This window comes from Oculina patagonica, chromosome 11 (assembly GCF_052425735.1).
Source record: "Oculina patagonica isolate OP01 chromosome 11, crgOcupat, whole genome shotgun sequence".
Lineage (NCBI taxonomy): Eukaryota > Metazoa > Cnidaria > Anthozoa > Scleractinia > Oculinidae > Oculina > Oculina patagonica.
Window position 1 is genome coordinate 5,556,915 of NC_135768.1, and position 14,931 is coordinate 5,571,845.

The window sequence follows — 14,931 nt, forward strand, 5'->3', positions numbered from 1 at the left end:
GACAAGAAAATTTAGCCTGAGATCTACAATTTAATTCGACAGAAAATTCATGTTGTTACTAGTTGTTTTAGCTCAATGCAGAACTGAATAAAAATGATTACCTTTTAATCTCAGCTTGGAAACGTTCATAGCATATTCGATTTCAGCCTGAACATTCTTGTAAAGAGTGTAGCTTAATTTTTAGTATTTCGCACAAAAAATAGTCGTGTCATTTGGGCTCCCTCCTCCATTTTCGCGGCATGTGTGAATGTGTGCTGGTCAGTAGAACAGCTGCCGTTGACAAACTTTTGCAAGAAGTGTATCATTATTGTCTTTTATTTTTCCAGCGGAAAGTTGTTTAACCAAGGTGGGCTTTTTATTTGTCATTCTTACTCGTCATTTTTTAAGGCTTCAGAAAGAACCTCACTCTCTTAAATCTCACACTATTCACTAAAAAATTTCCATTTAGGGGATGAGTGAAGTTATTAAAAAATGGTTGGCATCCATCCACGTAATAAAAAGTAGCAGTTATTGTAATAAAAAGTAAGCCAGATAAACTATAAACTCCGTATAATTATAGACACAAGCTACACTTCGTGTTGTTGTTTTAATTTTGCAAATGTAATTTTATACAGTAAACTACCTTATTACATGAAATTTTCGCGACACGTTAATTTCGCGATTTTGAGGTGCGCATATTTCGCGACACTTAAATTTCGCGATTTTGCGAAAATTTTGTGTTTTGAATCACTTAAATTTCGCGTTTTTGAGTAAGGCAAAATTTACATTTCCTTGGCAATATTACCAAACATGCCATTGAATAAAATAAAAACGACTTCATCAAAGAAACAAAAGCGTCAAAATTAACAAAAACGCAAGGCCGGGACTATAGTTCTCGGCAATAGCAACAACAGAGCAGTTCTCGCAATGTCTACAAGTAGGTCATGCTTGTACGTGCATAAGTTATTGTTCTTGAGTCAATTGACGACAACATCCATTAACATTGAAAATTCTTTCCTTGAGTGGTACTAAACATATTTTTTCTTGATTGCTAACATAATGTGAGTCATTTAATTTTCGCGTCATGTTATGTTGGCGACACTTATTGTTCGCGTCACTTTAATTTCGCGATTTTTTTGCAATCGCGAAATTCGCGAAATTAAAGTGTCGCGAAAATTTCATGTAATAAGGTAGACAAGAAACGCTAGGTTTCTAACATTGTCTAATGTCATGTTTAGTCACCTGCGCGAGTGGTGATTACGAAGGTGCGTGGTCAGATTACAAGAGGCGTTAAACGTCTTGTTACATTGTGTACACTGATATGGCTTTTCACCTGTGTGAGTACGAAGGTGCGTGGTTAGATTACAAGAGACGTTAAACGCCTTGTTACATTGTGTACACTGATATGGCTTTTCACCTGTGTGAGTACGGAGGTGCTTGGTTAAATCACTAGACTGGTTAAACGCCTTGTTACATTGTGTACATTGATATGGCTTTTCACCTGTGTGAGTACGGAGATGCCTGGTCAGATTACCAGACTTGTTAAACGCCTTGTTACATTGTGTACATTGATATGGTTTTTCACCTGTGTGAGTACAGAGGTGCTTGGTCAGATGATTTAGCTGGCTAAACGCCTTGTTACATTGTGCACACTGATATGGCTTTTCACCTGTGTGAGTACGGAGATGCCTGGTCAGATTACCACACTTGTTAAACGCCTTGTTACATTGTGTACATTGATATGGTTTTTCACCTGTGTGAGTAGAGGTGCTTGGTCAGATGATTTAGCTGGCTAAACGCCTTGTTACATTGTGTACACTGATATGGCTTTTCACCTGTGTGAGTACGGAGGTGCGCAGTCAGATTACGAGATTCACTAAACGCCTTGTTACATTGTGTACACTGATATGGCTTTTCACCTGTGTGAGTACGGAGGTGCTTGGTCAGATGACTCGGGTGGTTAAACGCCTTGTTACATTGTGTACACTGATATGGCTTTTCACCTGTGTGAGTATGAAGGTGCGTGGTCAGATTAGCAAACACGCTAAACGCCTTGTTACATTGTGTACACTGATATGGCTTTTCACCTGTGTGAGTACGGAGGTGCTCGGTCAGATGAACGGACTCATTACACGACTCGTCACTTTGTGAATGCTGGTATTGTTTTTCGTATGTGTGAGTACTGATATGGTTGTTTAAGTTACACAGCGATGTGAATTTTTTCCTGCATGTATTACATTCCCAGATTTTTGTCATTGTCCTGCTTGAACAGTAATATCTTTGGTGTCTCTGTAGAAAATTCAAGGAAGTGTACATCCTTTCACAGCCCTCGCATGTGTAGGCGCCACCTTAAAATGGAAAATACATAATTCTTTACCATTATTTACAGTTATTATTGGTAGAAAAAGTTATTGCCTAGCAAGTGGAATTACAAGCTGAATTTCACCAGAAATCAAACAGACTGCAGATAACGCACATATCATTTTAGGTAAAGTATAACAGGAATTTACGTTTTTGGCAATAAATTAAATGTTCTTTGAATAGCTGTTTCTTTCGCGTTCCATTGCATTGAGAGGCTGTAAACAGTTTTAAAAGTTTCTATTAACGGGGTTGTATGTTAAAACTAATTTAAAGCTGAAACGTAAATAAATTTGTAAAGTATTGGATGAATTGACTCTACTAGTCACTTCTACCTTTTGCTTTGCTTCTGTCCTGATTATCACTGAGGGATATTCCTAAATCTTTGGCGTAACTCTCTCCATACCACACCAATAGTTCTTTCCCTGGGTTAACTGGCTTGTACGTTCGGTAGTAGATCTCGCCTCTAAACTGATAAGCCACCAAGTTCTGCTCGTCCTCGCAGCGAGAGCAATTTTCAAACCGCATCCAGTTGCTTTGGTTTTCGTCTCGACCATCTACGAAATGACTGAACTTGCCATCTTCTACAATCTACAAAGGTTAAAGCAAGTGTTATGACTGGAAACTAGTTGTTACGCATGTATATAATGGGATATGTCAACAATAAATGCTTTTTCCTTGTAAGAGGTGAAAAAAGAATAAATTTGTCAGTTAAAAACGTTTATATGTTATGAATTTTATACCATTCGTTAAAAATATTTACTGTTAAACTACCCTTTGCGTTTCCCCAAAAACTCCATCAACTCAAGTGTTAATATGTACATTTTTGAACATTTCTTCTTATAGCTGTGCTATTCTTGTACGTTTTCCTTATTTACGTCTAGTAATTAGAAAAATTAGTGTTGATCTAACTTACAAACAACTGTTTTACATTGAGGAACACAATATATATGCAGGAAGGTTTAAATAAACACCACCAGGAGAAAATAATACAACACTACCTCCCACATGTAACTCGTATTTGTTTCATCTGTGATGTGCTCCCATCCTATCTTTTTTCCTTTATAAGGACCAAATCGTAGTCCCCTTGGAAGCTCAGTCGTACTGAAGACGCCCAAACCAGCTTTGGGAATCGACGACTGGCTTACTTTTAGGACTGTTGGTAGCGAAGCTTCTGCGCTTGACAGGTTGGAGTTTCCCGTTTTCAGTTCTATCGTTTATAATCTGCAAAGGCCCATGCACTGAACAGTCACCATGATGGAGGTCTTGACACTCTTCACAAACTAGAATAGAGCATTGAAAGCATTAAAAAACTAGTTTTCATCAAAAGAAAGGTCTTTCTAGATGGATAGAAACAAAATTGAAAGCCTTTTGTCGACAACAGATCGTGCAAATGATCGTTTTGTTATAGTCCACAAAATGACGCATATACGGGGATGTGGGGAATAGGGTTAAGAGCGAGTGTTTTATCTTTGTTTTATCTAGTTACTTGGGCGATTCACACTGTAATAACGACCTAAGAACAACAAAGAACTGCAAAAGTGAATTGTAGTTCAACTCACAAATGTAGTGGTCGTCATCTGGAACTTCAGGCTCACAGTAGGAGTGCTTTTTCCCGCGAGTGGCATACTGTCTACGGGGCTCGGGAAGCTGTTTATTTACATTCTTCGTCTTTTTTGTCTTCTTTTCAGGAATTTCTACATTTTCTTCAGTAATGAAGTCCATTTCTTCCCCTAATCGGCCCAACTCATCAAATGCGCTTGTACAGTTCTCTTCTTCCTCCACCTACAACATTCGTAAAGAGAAAGACAAAAAGCAAACAAACAACCGAAAACACGGACCATTTCAGGAGGGTCCTGAAGAGGGGTATAAATCCCATTTCCCAGCCCAAGTTTTGCCCAAATCCCATTTCTCGCTCATTTTTGTTCCGAATTTTCAAATCCGAGCCCCAGATCCACAGTTTTTTGTTTGTGATCGATTCCCAGCACCAGTGATCCAAATTCAATCCTCCCAGTGAAAATTTGCCCAAATCCCAATTCTTTTTTTAATGAATAACAATAAGATGAAAATATTTTCTCCCAGTGTCCTCAATGTAAGGCTGTAACTTTTCTTTCTTTCTTAACTTTTTTTCAGGCTAATGTTACCTTTTCAGGCCCCTCTTTCAGGCGAGAAGTAATTATGAAGTAGTTCCGCCGCGAGCTTCTCGGTGCCTGACCTAAATGTGCGCCGGCAAGGTTACCTAGTATAAAGGTTGCTATTTAAGCTGGAATAATTGTAGATATTACCACTTTACTGGGCTCCTTTCGTCGTTTTAGGACAGGAACTGTCTGAGGTCTTGGACGAAAATCTATAACAATCATAGCATGACTATTGTTAGTATACAGCGACATAAAAAGGTAAAAATGAAACGGAAACGGTCTCAAAGAGGGTAGTGTCGAAGTGTCTTATGTTTTGAAACACTCGATTAGCAATTCATTCCTTTATTTCCCAAACGTTACCGGAGGCTTAAATGTTAAAAGAGGAAAGAAGGTCCAGATCATTTGGGAAGTATCGGTCCGGGTAAAAAAAAAAAAAACCTGTCACATGGAGAAGGAAAATCTGACCTGGAATAAATCTTTTTATCATCTTTTTCCTTTTCCTAACTTCTTCTGATCCTGGAACCCAATCTTCATCACTATCGTCGCTACTTTCATTTGAATTTTCGCCATCTTGAGCCTGAACAGATAACGTCTTACGTTTCTTTGCAGGTGTTTTACGGGGACGACTTGGTAGTCCAGCTGGAATTGCAGGAACAGGAAGACCTGTAAAGATGGGGCAAGACAAAAGGCAATCAGTAAGTATAACAGGAAGCAAGCAAGAAAGAAAGCAAACAAGCAAGCAAATTAGTACTGAAGTAAGCAGGCAATTCAAGCCAGTCAGCCAGCAAGCCAGCCAGTAAGCAAGTAAGTCAGTCAGTCGGTCGGTCGGTCATTCAGTCCGTAATAAAGTCAATCAGTTAGTAAGGAAGAGAGTTAGCCTGCGAGCAGGCTCACCTTGGGGCACTCACGAATATACCTTGGGGCACGCGCGAGTGGCTGACGCCGCTCGCTTACGCCGCTCCCGTGTAACTCTCGTGCGTGCCCCAAGGTGAGATGCTCGCAGGCTACAAGAGAGTCAAAGAGAGTAACTAATTAAGTGACCGAGGATCAACTGATAAACTGCCCGGCAAGTAATAGAAAAGTTGAACGGTTCTCACTGGATGCGAATAATGCAACTTCGTCATGTATTTCAAAGCCGACGGAGCGTTTTGAAACGTGGGGGGCTCATCGTACTCCAACCCAAGCGTATACCCCCCCGGGGGGGGGGGTCAGTGCAGTCCCCTACTCAGATTTCCCAAAATATCTTTTACAGTGACTGTTGTGTCTGAAATCGATTTGTAACAATGCATAAATAGGCAGTTCTTGGTACTTTTTGGTGACATCTTTAGTCATTGAAGGGCACATAATGCACGCTCTGAAGTCACCGATGCCACAGTCTTAACAGATTGCGGTGTTTCGGGGAAAAAGAGTTTCGTTGAAATTCATACACCGCCAAGCGCGATCCTGACGAAACGATTTGAAAAAGATCACGAGACTGAAAATTCATTTTATGCTGTGCATGCGATGTTTTCGGCACTAAAATATGGGGGGTGGGGGCGGCTGAGCTTCCCCATATTTTTTTTTTGCTCCGCCGCCTGTGTGTTTGACTATACTAAGAGACTAAAATGTTTCTTCGTTGCCACTTTTGATCAAACAGCGAAAACAGCCTGAAGCCGCAAAATGAATTAGATCAATCTATTACCACTTTTTTAGCTTCACACAATGGCAAATATTGAAAACGTGTACAGAAATATTTGAAATGCCAAATATGTGAAAGTCAACAGAATAACAAATAAACCGACAAACATTTATTCATTAATTTGACAGCCAAGTAACAAACTAAATCTAGAGGTGCTCAAAATGGGATGGGAGCGAATTGAAGACAAAACTTCCCTGCTCAAAAATGTGCAGAATGGAGTCTGGCAAAGAAAAGTCTTTTCTTGCAAAAAAAGTTGCCGCAAGTGACTTAGTTTATAAGATGAGACTGCTCAGTTTTTATTTAACAATTATTCGCCGAAGGCGAAGTGATTATTGTTGAACTAGAAATAGCTGACACTAGGTTGCCCCCGAAGTTTTGACGATGTTTATCGGTTTTTCTTTGCTGTTCATCCTTTTCTACAATTCAGACATTTGATTGGAAATTAATTTTCTATTTTGGATGATTATTAATTATGATACGGTAAATCATTTAATTACAAGAACGCAACAGCATCTTGACATCATTTTGTCATGTTTTGCTGTGGTGGGGGATCTCAGCTAGACTCAAGCTAGACTTTAGAAAAAGTCCGTCGTCTTTATTAATTTAACACGCCGGGACGGTCGACCTATCGCGACTTGCGTGGCTCGTTTTCGCGACTTCGTCGCTTTGAATGGGCCGCTTTGCGGGCTCGAATCGAACTCACTTCACTGTGGTAAAGTCTTGATCTCACAGCACAACGTTTTAAAATTACCATTTGAGCCGGCCCAATTGTTTTATAAATATATGGGCTGAGAGCCCGAGCATGAAGAATGACATGAGAATGATCAATCTTTAGAAAGAAAAGGATGTCGAAAGAATTTCTTACCTCTGTCAAAGCAAACGCCTGCCGCGAGTTTTAAATAATCACAATGCATCTCGAGATCTCTTTTGAATTTCTTTTCTTGATGCCGCATATCATCTTGTAAAATTAAAATTTCGTCCGGAAGTGGACCGATCAAGACTTCTGAAGTTTTCTCCATTCAAGTAGTTTGTGCCTGGTAAATCACGGTCAGTTGGACAAAGGCTTTCTTATCGTAAATCACGCTTCATGACAACGATCAACTTTTTAAAAGGAAAGGATACCGAAAGAATTTCTCACCTTTGACAATGAAAACGCTTGACTTTCTAAAAGTCGCTCGCTTCTTGTTTCCGGTTTCGCTTGCCGCGAGTCTTAAACAATTATCTCGAGATCTTTTTTTAAATTTCTTGTAAATCTCGTCCGGAGATAGACTGATCAAGGCTTTTCTCCGTTCAAGTAGTTTGCGCTTGGTAAATCGCGGTTTTGGACTAAGGCTTGCTTATCGTAAATCGCAGACAAATTTGAAGATATGGCTTGATATGTTCGTACGTGTTCCTAGACATATTTCTTCTTCGGCCACTCATATGTAAAAAAAATGTGGATTTTCTTACTTCTCTGCGAGTTACTTAGTTAATTATCGCGAAGTCTTTTCAACAATTGCATTGCTTTCTGCTTTTAGACATTGTGAAATGAATAGGCCTCGAATAAAACCTCAAATCATCTTTTTCAAAATTCTGCCCAACTGCAATCAACCTTTACAAGCTTCGTTTGTTTACTTGTTGTCATCTGTGCACGTGCTCACGCTTTGGGTTGTCATCATCATCCAATCATCGTTTACTTGCGTCATCACTGACCAATCACCGTACAGGCAATTTTATCACACCTACCGATACTACTTGCGGGCATTTTATCACACCTACCGATACTACTTGCGGTCGCACTTTGGCCAAGTCGAGATTTTGTCTGGTAATACCATATATACTCTATATACGCGCGGACCATAATGATGCCTCCTCGGGTTTTGGCCTCTGGGCCAAAACCCTGCGGGGGCAATAATCCCCGAGACGAAGTCGAGGGGATTATTCAACAATAATCACTGAGCCTGAGGCGAATAATTGTTTTAGTATAATTTTCAGAGGTGAATATCAAAAACTGCAAAATAACAATCGAAAACACGAAAACAACAAACAGAAAAGCTCGCTTGCATACGTGTAAACCAGTTTAATTAATCGAATGAAATCATAATTTACACTCAAGTTTTAGCAATAAAACGGAACAAAATAAACACTACGAAAAAGATAGATATCTGGTACCTTTGTTTAATTGTTGGTGACTTCTGAGCAATTGTGCGAATCCTCTCCAAATTACTAGCAGAAGAGAAGAGAACTAAATAATGTTTTGACAGTCGATCTGACTGAGTACATGGCCGTGTGCAATTTCCAAAACCACCATGTTTACGATCAATTCTAACGCCTTGAAAACCATCTCTTGAAAATATTTTCGGTCCAAAAGCCTTGGTAGTAAATTTGCAAAATTCCCAATGCTTCAAATATCCAGGATTTGGAGTGATTTCTTCAAAATGAGAGAAATTTTCATTCAGCAAATGCCGCCATGTTCACTGGCCTTGATGGCAAACGTGGCATGGCTTAGTAGCCAAACCTTCAGATGCAATATTCACCGCCTAGCGCGGTGAATATTTAACAATTATCCTGCGAAATCGCGCGGAATATCGCCTGATACTTAGCCGACGAGGCCGTAGGCCGAGTTGGCTAAAATCAGACGATATTCCGCAAGATTGAGCAGGATAATTGTTTTATTATTCAACAAGTTGTCAACAAAACACATTTTGCACGTAGAAAAACTATAATTATGCAGCGCTTTACAAGATTTCGGACGAATCTTCGCAACCTACGAATATCGCAGGATATCTGTTATGTACGGATGACAGATATCGTTAACATTTTGACCATATATGGGCAGCGCGCGCATCTGTTGAATAATAATGCGACATAGTCCGAGCTTCTCGACCAATCAGAATTGAATTCACCTCTGGAAATTATACTAAACTCAGGTATAAAATCATTTAACTTTACAACAGCTCTATAGCACTTACCCAAACTTTTCAAGAATTCATGGTTCCTCTTTATGTTTCGCAGTCGAAGAAGCTCGTACTCCGATAAAGATCCAGACATCTCTGCTAATTTGTTTCCAAACTGCGAAGAAAAACCACAGCTGTTTAGAAGATGGATTTGAATGAAATAAAATATTTTGTTTACATACCGGTAAAAGGCTGACTTGATTTGGAAAACGAAATTAAAATATATCAAAATAAAACTAATGGAACTTTAGAAGATATTCATTATCGCAATTTTAAAGCTTCTTGTGCGAGACTTTTTATAGCATATTAAAGCATAATTTGAAGCTTATTTGAGTTTTTATAAATACATTAGTTCGTTGAAACTTTAGCTCTTTATATGTTTTCATTTTCTAAACTATAAGGCAAGTCTTCTTTTCCGTTTTCTTTTTGAAGGTGAATACTACACTGCCTTTATCTCAATACGAAAAAGAAAAGCAAATGTTTCCATCGTCAATTTTGTTTCCAAAAAGCAAAATTTGCTTCTGCTACACGGCAGAAACATTTCGTGTTTCGCGGCATGTTTCCCCGTTTTGCCGGGCCTTTAACTGATAGAAAAACAAATGCATTGCGGCTCAGAAATCTCCTTAGCAGGTTAACTAAACTCACCTCTCTTCAGTTGCTTCGTTCAAAAAATGCTTATGTCCAAAACTTGGCAAAGTTTCACTTTTCTTCTTCCCTATATTATGACTTTTTGCACCAAAATAGCGCAAAATTGTTAGGTTTTTTTGAGAACGAATTTCGCCATAAACGCACAGAAAAAAAAATCCTCCGAAATAAAATTTTTCTTCTCGATTAACGTCATCAGCTCAGAGCATCTGATTGGTCAGCATTTGACGAGCAGACGAAAAGGGCGGGAAAATAAACCGCGGGATGCGCCAGTGACATTATTTCCCTTCAGGGTCCTCTTGAGGAAGACTGGGAGGAAATTTTAAATTTAGTAAAACACTAAGCACGTCTATATTAAATAAAATTTCGTTAAAAAATCCTTTAAGAAAAGGAGATAAAACCTAAATTCTTTTAAGAGCGCTTTGATGATGAAGAAATTTTGAATTTCGCTCTCAAACTGTTTACCGTTCCCAAGACCCATTTGTGCACCCGGGGACGTAAAAAATTAATGAAGGTTCTGTAAAATATTTTAAGCAGAATTCAATTTTATTTTCTCGACAATCACCCATCATTATCAAAGAGCTGGAGAAACCCTCACACTAGACTACCTTTTTATCGCTCAAAATAATGTGCCCACTCACCCCTCCCCTCACAACGTGCAAACTCACCGAGAGGTCGGAAATGGAAAAGTCGTCCCAGATCCCCCTCCGATTGTAGAACAATAACATGGCGGCTGAAGGTGTGCTCTTTCAATGTACGATCCTTTTAACTTTGCTTGCCTTTTGCTCGCCATCCAATGAACCGATCCGTGAACACGACGAAAAGATCCGTCATGTTTTACTTGAACCACCACACATCGTAAAAAGACGCAGTATAGACCAGCCATTACGGATTTCACTGGATTTTCTCGATATCAGCAAGCTAGAAAACCCGAAGGTCGTAAAGGATATTTTACAAGAGGCGAAAGAGTATTTTAGGAAAACTTTGAAGGTTCGAAGGACCACATCCAAGATTCTTCTTCAAAGAAGCTGCTCCGACAAGTCATTTTTCATGAAAAGCGCCGATGGAACTGGCCCTGGAAACGTTCGATTTTGTCACGAAGCGTGCAATATCACTAGAATGTTATGCGGACCAAGCAAGATCCCAGAACATGATTTAGATCAGTGTAGAACATGTGATCAGAATGGTCAACATTGTAAAAACGACACACGTGAAGGATTTACTGCCGGTGAGGGACACAACAATACTGATTTTGTACTGTACGTGACAGCAGTTCCTCATGGGAATTGTAATAGTATTAGCACATTAGCTTATGGTTCTTCTTGCCAACAAGAAAGCGCCCTCGATCGACCAGTTGTGGGATTTATCAACATATGCCCGGAAAAGGTCACCGCAAGTGAACTTAAAACCAGCTACATTGAGGTGCTTGCCACGATAAAACATGAAATATTTCACGCTTTAGGTTTTGCACCATCACTGTACGCATTTTATCGTAATCAAAGTGGAGATCCGCTGACACCGCGAATGAAAGATGGGCTGCCACAATATGATGCAGTTCTCAAACGCTATAAATGGAGTGAAGAGGTGAGAGAATGATAACAACTCTAACATGCTAGGACTTATCATGAGAGTCATATGCATCAAGTGATCAATCAATCAGTCAGTCATTCAAAGTAAAAAATGTTAAAAAGTATAAAAGTGCCAAAAGAGTTATTTGAAGAGCAAACGTTTCAGGCCAAGCCCTTCATCAGTGGTGAATAACCAGTCAGTCAGTCAGTCAGTCAGTCAGTCAGTCAATGTTTAAATCCTGTAAGATGCCTGGCATATCCAATTGAATGTCCGGTAATGGAACCCACTCGTAACGATTGGCGTTCGATTGGGTTCGGTAATCAAACATAATCAACCTCACAATGAAATTTGGTCAATGGAACAAAATCGAACGTTCGATTACTGAACAGTTGACAATCGAACAAAATGGAGCATTCAATTACCGAACTGTGGACAATCGTACTCAATTGAACGTTCTATAACACAACTCTTGTTTTACAGTAAATGGTTTGAACCCAGTCCTCAGTCACCAACAACAGTTCTTCTCAGAACTACTCTCACCCAGACGATCACACTATACGAACTACTAGAACTCCTGTTTGTTTATATTGCGGACATTTGGACGGTGCACCGTTCCCCTCTGTTAGTCCTGCATGTTTTACTTATCAAGAGACAGATTCCAAACAAAATAGAGTCAGATTAAATTTGATTGTGTTTGATTAGTTCAAAAATCGAACTCACAGCAAAACAGACGTTTGATTATCAAACCCAATCGAACGATTGGTGTTTGATTGGGTTTGATTGATTTTTAGCTTGATTTTGATACGCTGGGAAGATGATACAGTACACTAGTTCATATAGCTGGGATTCAAATTCAAATAAATCTTGTAGGATCCTTTGAATCCTGGTCAGGATTGTAGGATCATCTGGTAATTGCTACTATGGGTCACAGGTGTGTCAGTCAACAATTGCAAGGCTGTAGAGTGCTGTGCCCCCCACAAAGCTATTTAGTGTTGGATATAAACTCTGTACGTTCTGTGGTCTGTTTTACTACTGATCCCAGAGGTCTGTTGAACATTATTCATGGCTTTTTCCCAGCTGCATTATGCACCTTTGGTTGGTTGGTCACAGGAAAAATTAATTGTTCATGATGGTGGTTATTGCAAAACTGAAAAAAAACTTAGTACTAAGAAGAACCTCAAGGTAATTCCTTAATTCCTTGACGTTTTGTGGAGCTATGATAATCAAATTTATCATAAGATTACTTTTTTAAATACACAACCGAAAAAATGGCGTGATATTATATAATTATTTTTTCGAAATTTTTGTTTTCATTTTAGACTGTTAAGGAAGTGACAAGGACTGACTGGTTAACAGCGACAGGTTCAGTGCAGCACAATGTTCATATAATGGTAACACCTAAAGTCAAGCAAGAAGCACAGAGACACTTTAACTGCTCAACACTGGAAGGTGCTGAACTTGAAAATCAGGGGGGAGAAGGGACAGCTTTGGCACATTGGGAAAAACGCCTGTTTGAAAATGAAGGTATGACTGGTGTCTTTACACAAAACTCTGCATTCTCCAGGTTGACGCTAGCCCTGATGGAGGACACAGGTTGGTATAAAGTGAACTACGACATGGCAGAGCCGTTACAGTGGGGAAAGAACTTGGGGTGTCTGTTCGCTAAAAACAGCTGCGGTGCTTGGATGAAAGCACAAAAAGATGCTGGCAAGACTATCGCTCCATTCTGCAACAATCTCAAGAAATACAGCAATTCAAGAACTGGTTGTTCTGTGGACAGGACATCTGTTGCAACTTGCAACTTAGTCGAGTATGAAGAAAAGCTACCTGACGAGTTTCAGAATTTTTTAAGTGGTTCTATTTCAGGAGTAGCTGGATCAGAAGCCAAATATGGTGGAGCTGTAGTTTTAGCAGACTTCTGTCCATATTACCAGGCATTCACTTGGACTACAAAAGGCAAAGATATCAGGTCTTCTTCATGCATTTCACCCCACAACAATCCTGAACAGGAGAAAAACTATGCTTTGGAATCTTATGGCGATAACGCCAAATGTTTTGAACAACTTGGAAAATGGACTAAAAGGAAATGTGGTGTACGCTGGACAGCAACCAACTGGGGCAGTGGTTGTTACAAATATTTATGTGAGCCAGACTCACTAAAGATTGACATTGTAGGTTATAAATTTAAATGTTTTTACAAAGGGCAACAAATCAATATTTCTGTACAATATAAAGATTGGGAATATAATGGGGTGTTGATATGCCCTTCTTGTCAAGAAGTGTGCTATAATTATAGTGGATTTAATTGTCCTACAGAAGTGAAACCTGCACCACAAAATTCCCAGCCAGTGCCCAAAGTATCTCCTGTCGCTTGCTCTCAATGTTCTGTGCTGTTGAAGCAGGTTTTGGGTCATCAAGTGATTTTTATTTTGGTTTACAAGTTCAGTGTATATGTTACTTCAGGGTACATTTTTTAAAAAGGTATTTTATTTTTGAAAGCCTTTGTCATATATAGCTGTACTTATAACTCCGATATTATAAAATAACTTTTTTATGATCAATCAATCTATGTGCGTATGTATGTTTGCCTCATACAGACAGAGTTTTAGCTTTCTTCTGTCTTATAAATATAAACAAATTCCAGAAACACGACTCAAAATTGTTGTGTGGTTGTAACATACATGTATGTAAACTGTACCCTGTTTGAAGTCCATTTTTTATTTTTTTTACTGTGCTTTTTTGAATTTTTTGTTTGAATTTTGCACATTCAAACAACAAAAACAACAAAAAAACTTACAAAACCGTGAATGAGAAGAATAGATGAGCTAAAATTGGCAATACTGTAATTTAGATTTTGTCAAAATGTATTATATAAATTGTAAAGTGCCAGTATGCTGGGAAAATGATCTTGTAGTTGGGGAGGAATTTGACAAGAAGGCCCAGATAAATCTTTAGTTAATAATAATGATGCCTGCGCCATGCTGTGCTTTTCAAGATTATTACAAGCTAAAAGACTGAGTATTATTTAACTTTATTTACATTCCTGAAAATGCTGGTCATATGTCTATAAAATAATTTATCTGTGATATTCTAACAAATAAAATACTTCTCAGCAGGAGAGTCACTGTTAGACATAAATCTTTTCAAAAAGTTGTTTCTTTTGGCTTTCATTCATTTGTGTTCAGAATATTCTGTGTAACAAACAGTATACCATAAAATAACGAAACATTATTACTGCCAGGGTGTATAATTATGTTCTCGACTTTCCTTTTGGGTGGGCCTATTTTTAGATGGAAATTGTGTTTCAAAAATCTTTGGGTTTATTTTGAATGGGATATGGTGACTGAAATTGTTTGATGAATACAAGAATAACACATAAATGAAGTAAAACTCTTTTTAAAGTAAAGTAAAACTTCTTTTATAGTATAACACCTAAAACAAGTCCTAGAGTCACTTTGAGCATTCTCTGACAAGTTAAATACAAAACAATAGTGAAAAAGTTAACATCTTTCTTCAAGAGCTATAAATCGCTGTATTTTGGGAGGGCATATTTTAGGAAGACATTTGGGAGGCCTATTGGGCAATATATATTTAATGTAGTGTCTTTTAGCATTTGCCTCTGTAAATT

The 14,931-nt window shown here is 38.7% G+C and overlaps 1 protein-coding gene and 1 pseudogene across 2 annotated transcripts; one reads left to right on the forward strand and one right to left on the reverse strand.

Annotated features, from left to right (window-relative positions):
* Positions 1-1,147: 1,147 nt before the first annotated feature.
* On the reverse strand, positions 1,148-9,864 carry LOC144629540 (uncharacterized; annotated as a pseudogene). Its single transcript, XR_013566393.1, has 8 exons — positions 9,735-9,864; positions 9,105-9,204; positions 4,941-5,138; positions 4,623-4,684; positions 3,900-4,122; positions 3,339-3,620; positions 2,673-2,928; positions 1,148-2,327 (listed from the first exon to the last, which is right to left on the reverse strand). The product of XR_013566393.1 is annotated as an uncharacterized LOC144629540 (transcript).
* A 579-nt stretch (positions 9,865-10,443) lies between these two features.
* On the forward strand, positions 10,444-14,417 carry LOC144629922 (leishmanolysin-like peptidase). Its single transcript, XM_078488171.1, has 2 exons — positions 10,444-11,318; positions 12,623-14,417. Exons 1-2 carry the CDS (start codon positions 10,461-10,463, stop codon positions 13,778-13,780), a joined length of 2,016 nt encoding a protein of 671 aa, XP_078344297.1. The 5' UTR covers positions 10,444-10,460; the 3' UTR covers positions 13,781-14,417.
* The last annotated feature ends 514 nt before the right edge of the window (positions 14,418-14,931 follow it).

What these genes read in the sequence shown, in the direction of transcription:
- LOC144629922 (XM_078488171.1), top strand. Translation starts at nt 10,461, where the DNA reads ATGGCGGCTGAAGGTGTGCTCTTTCAATGTACGATCCTTTTAACTTTG. An exon ending in GCTATAAATGGAGTGAAGAG is followed by an intron (nt 11,319 to 12,622) that starts GTGAGAGAATGA and finishes TTTTCATTTTAG; the next exon opens with ACTGTTAAGGAAGTGACAAG.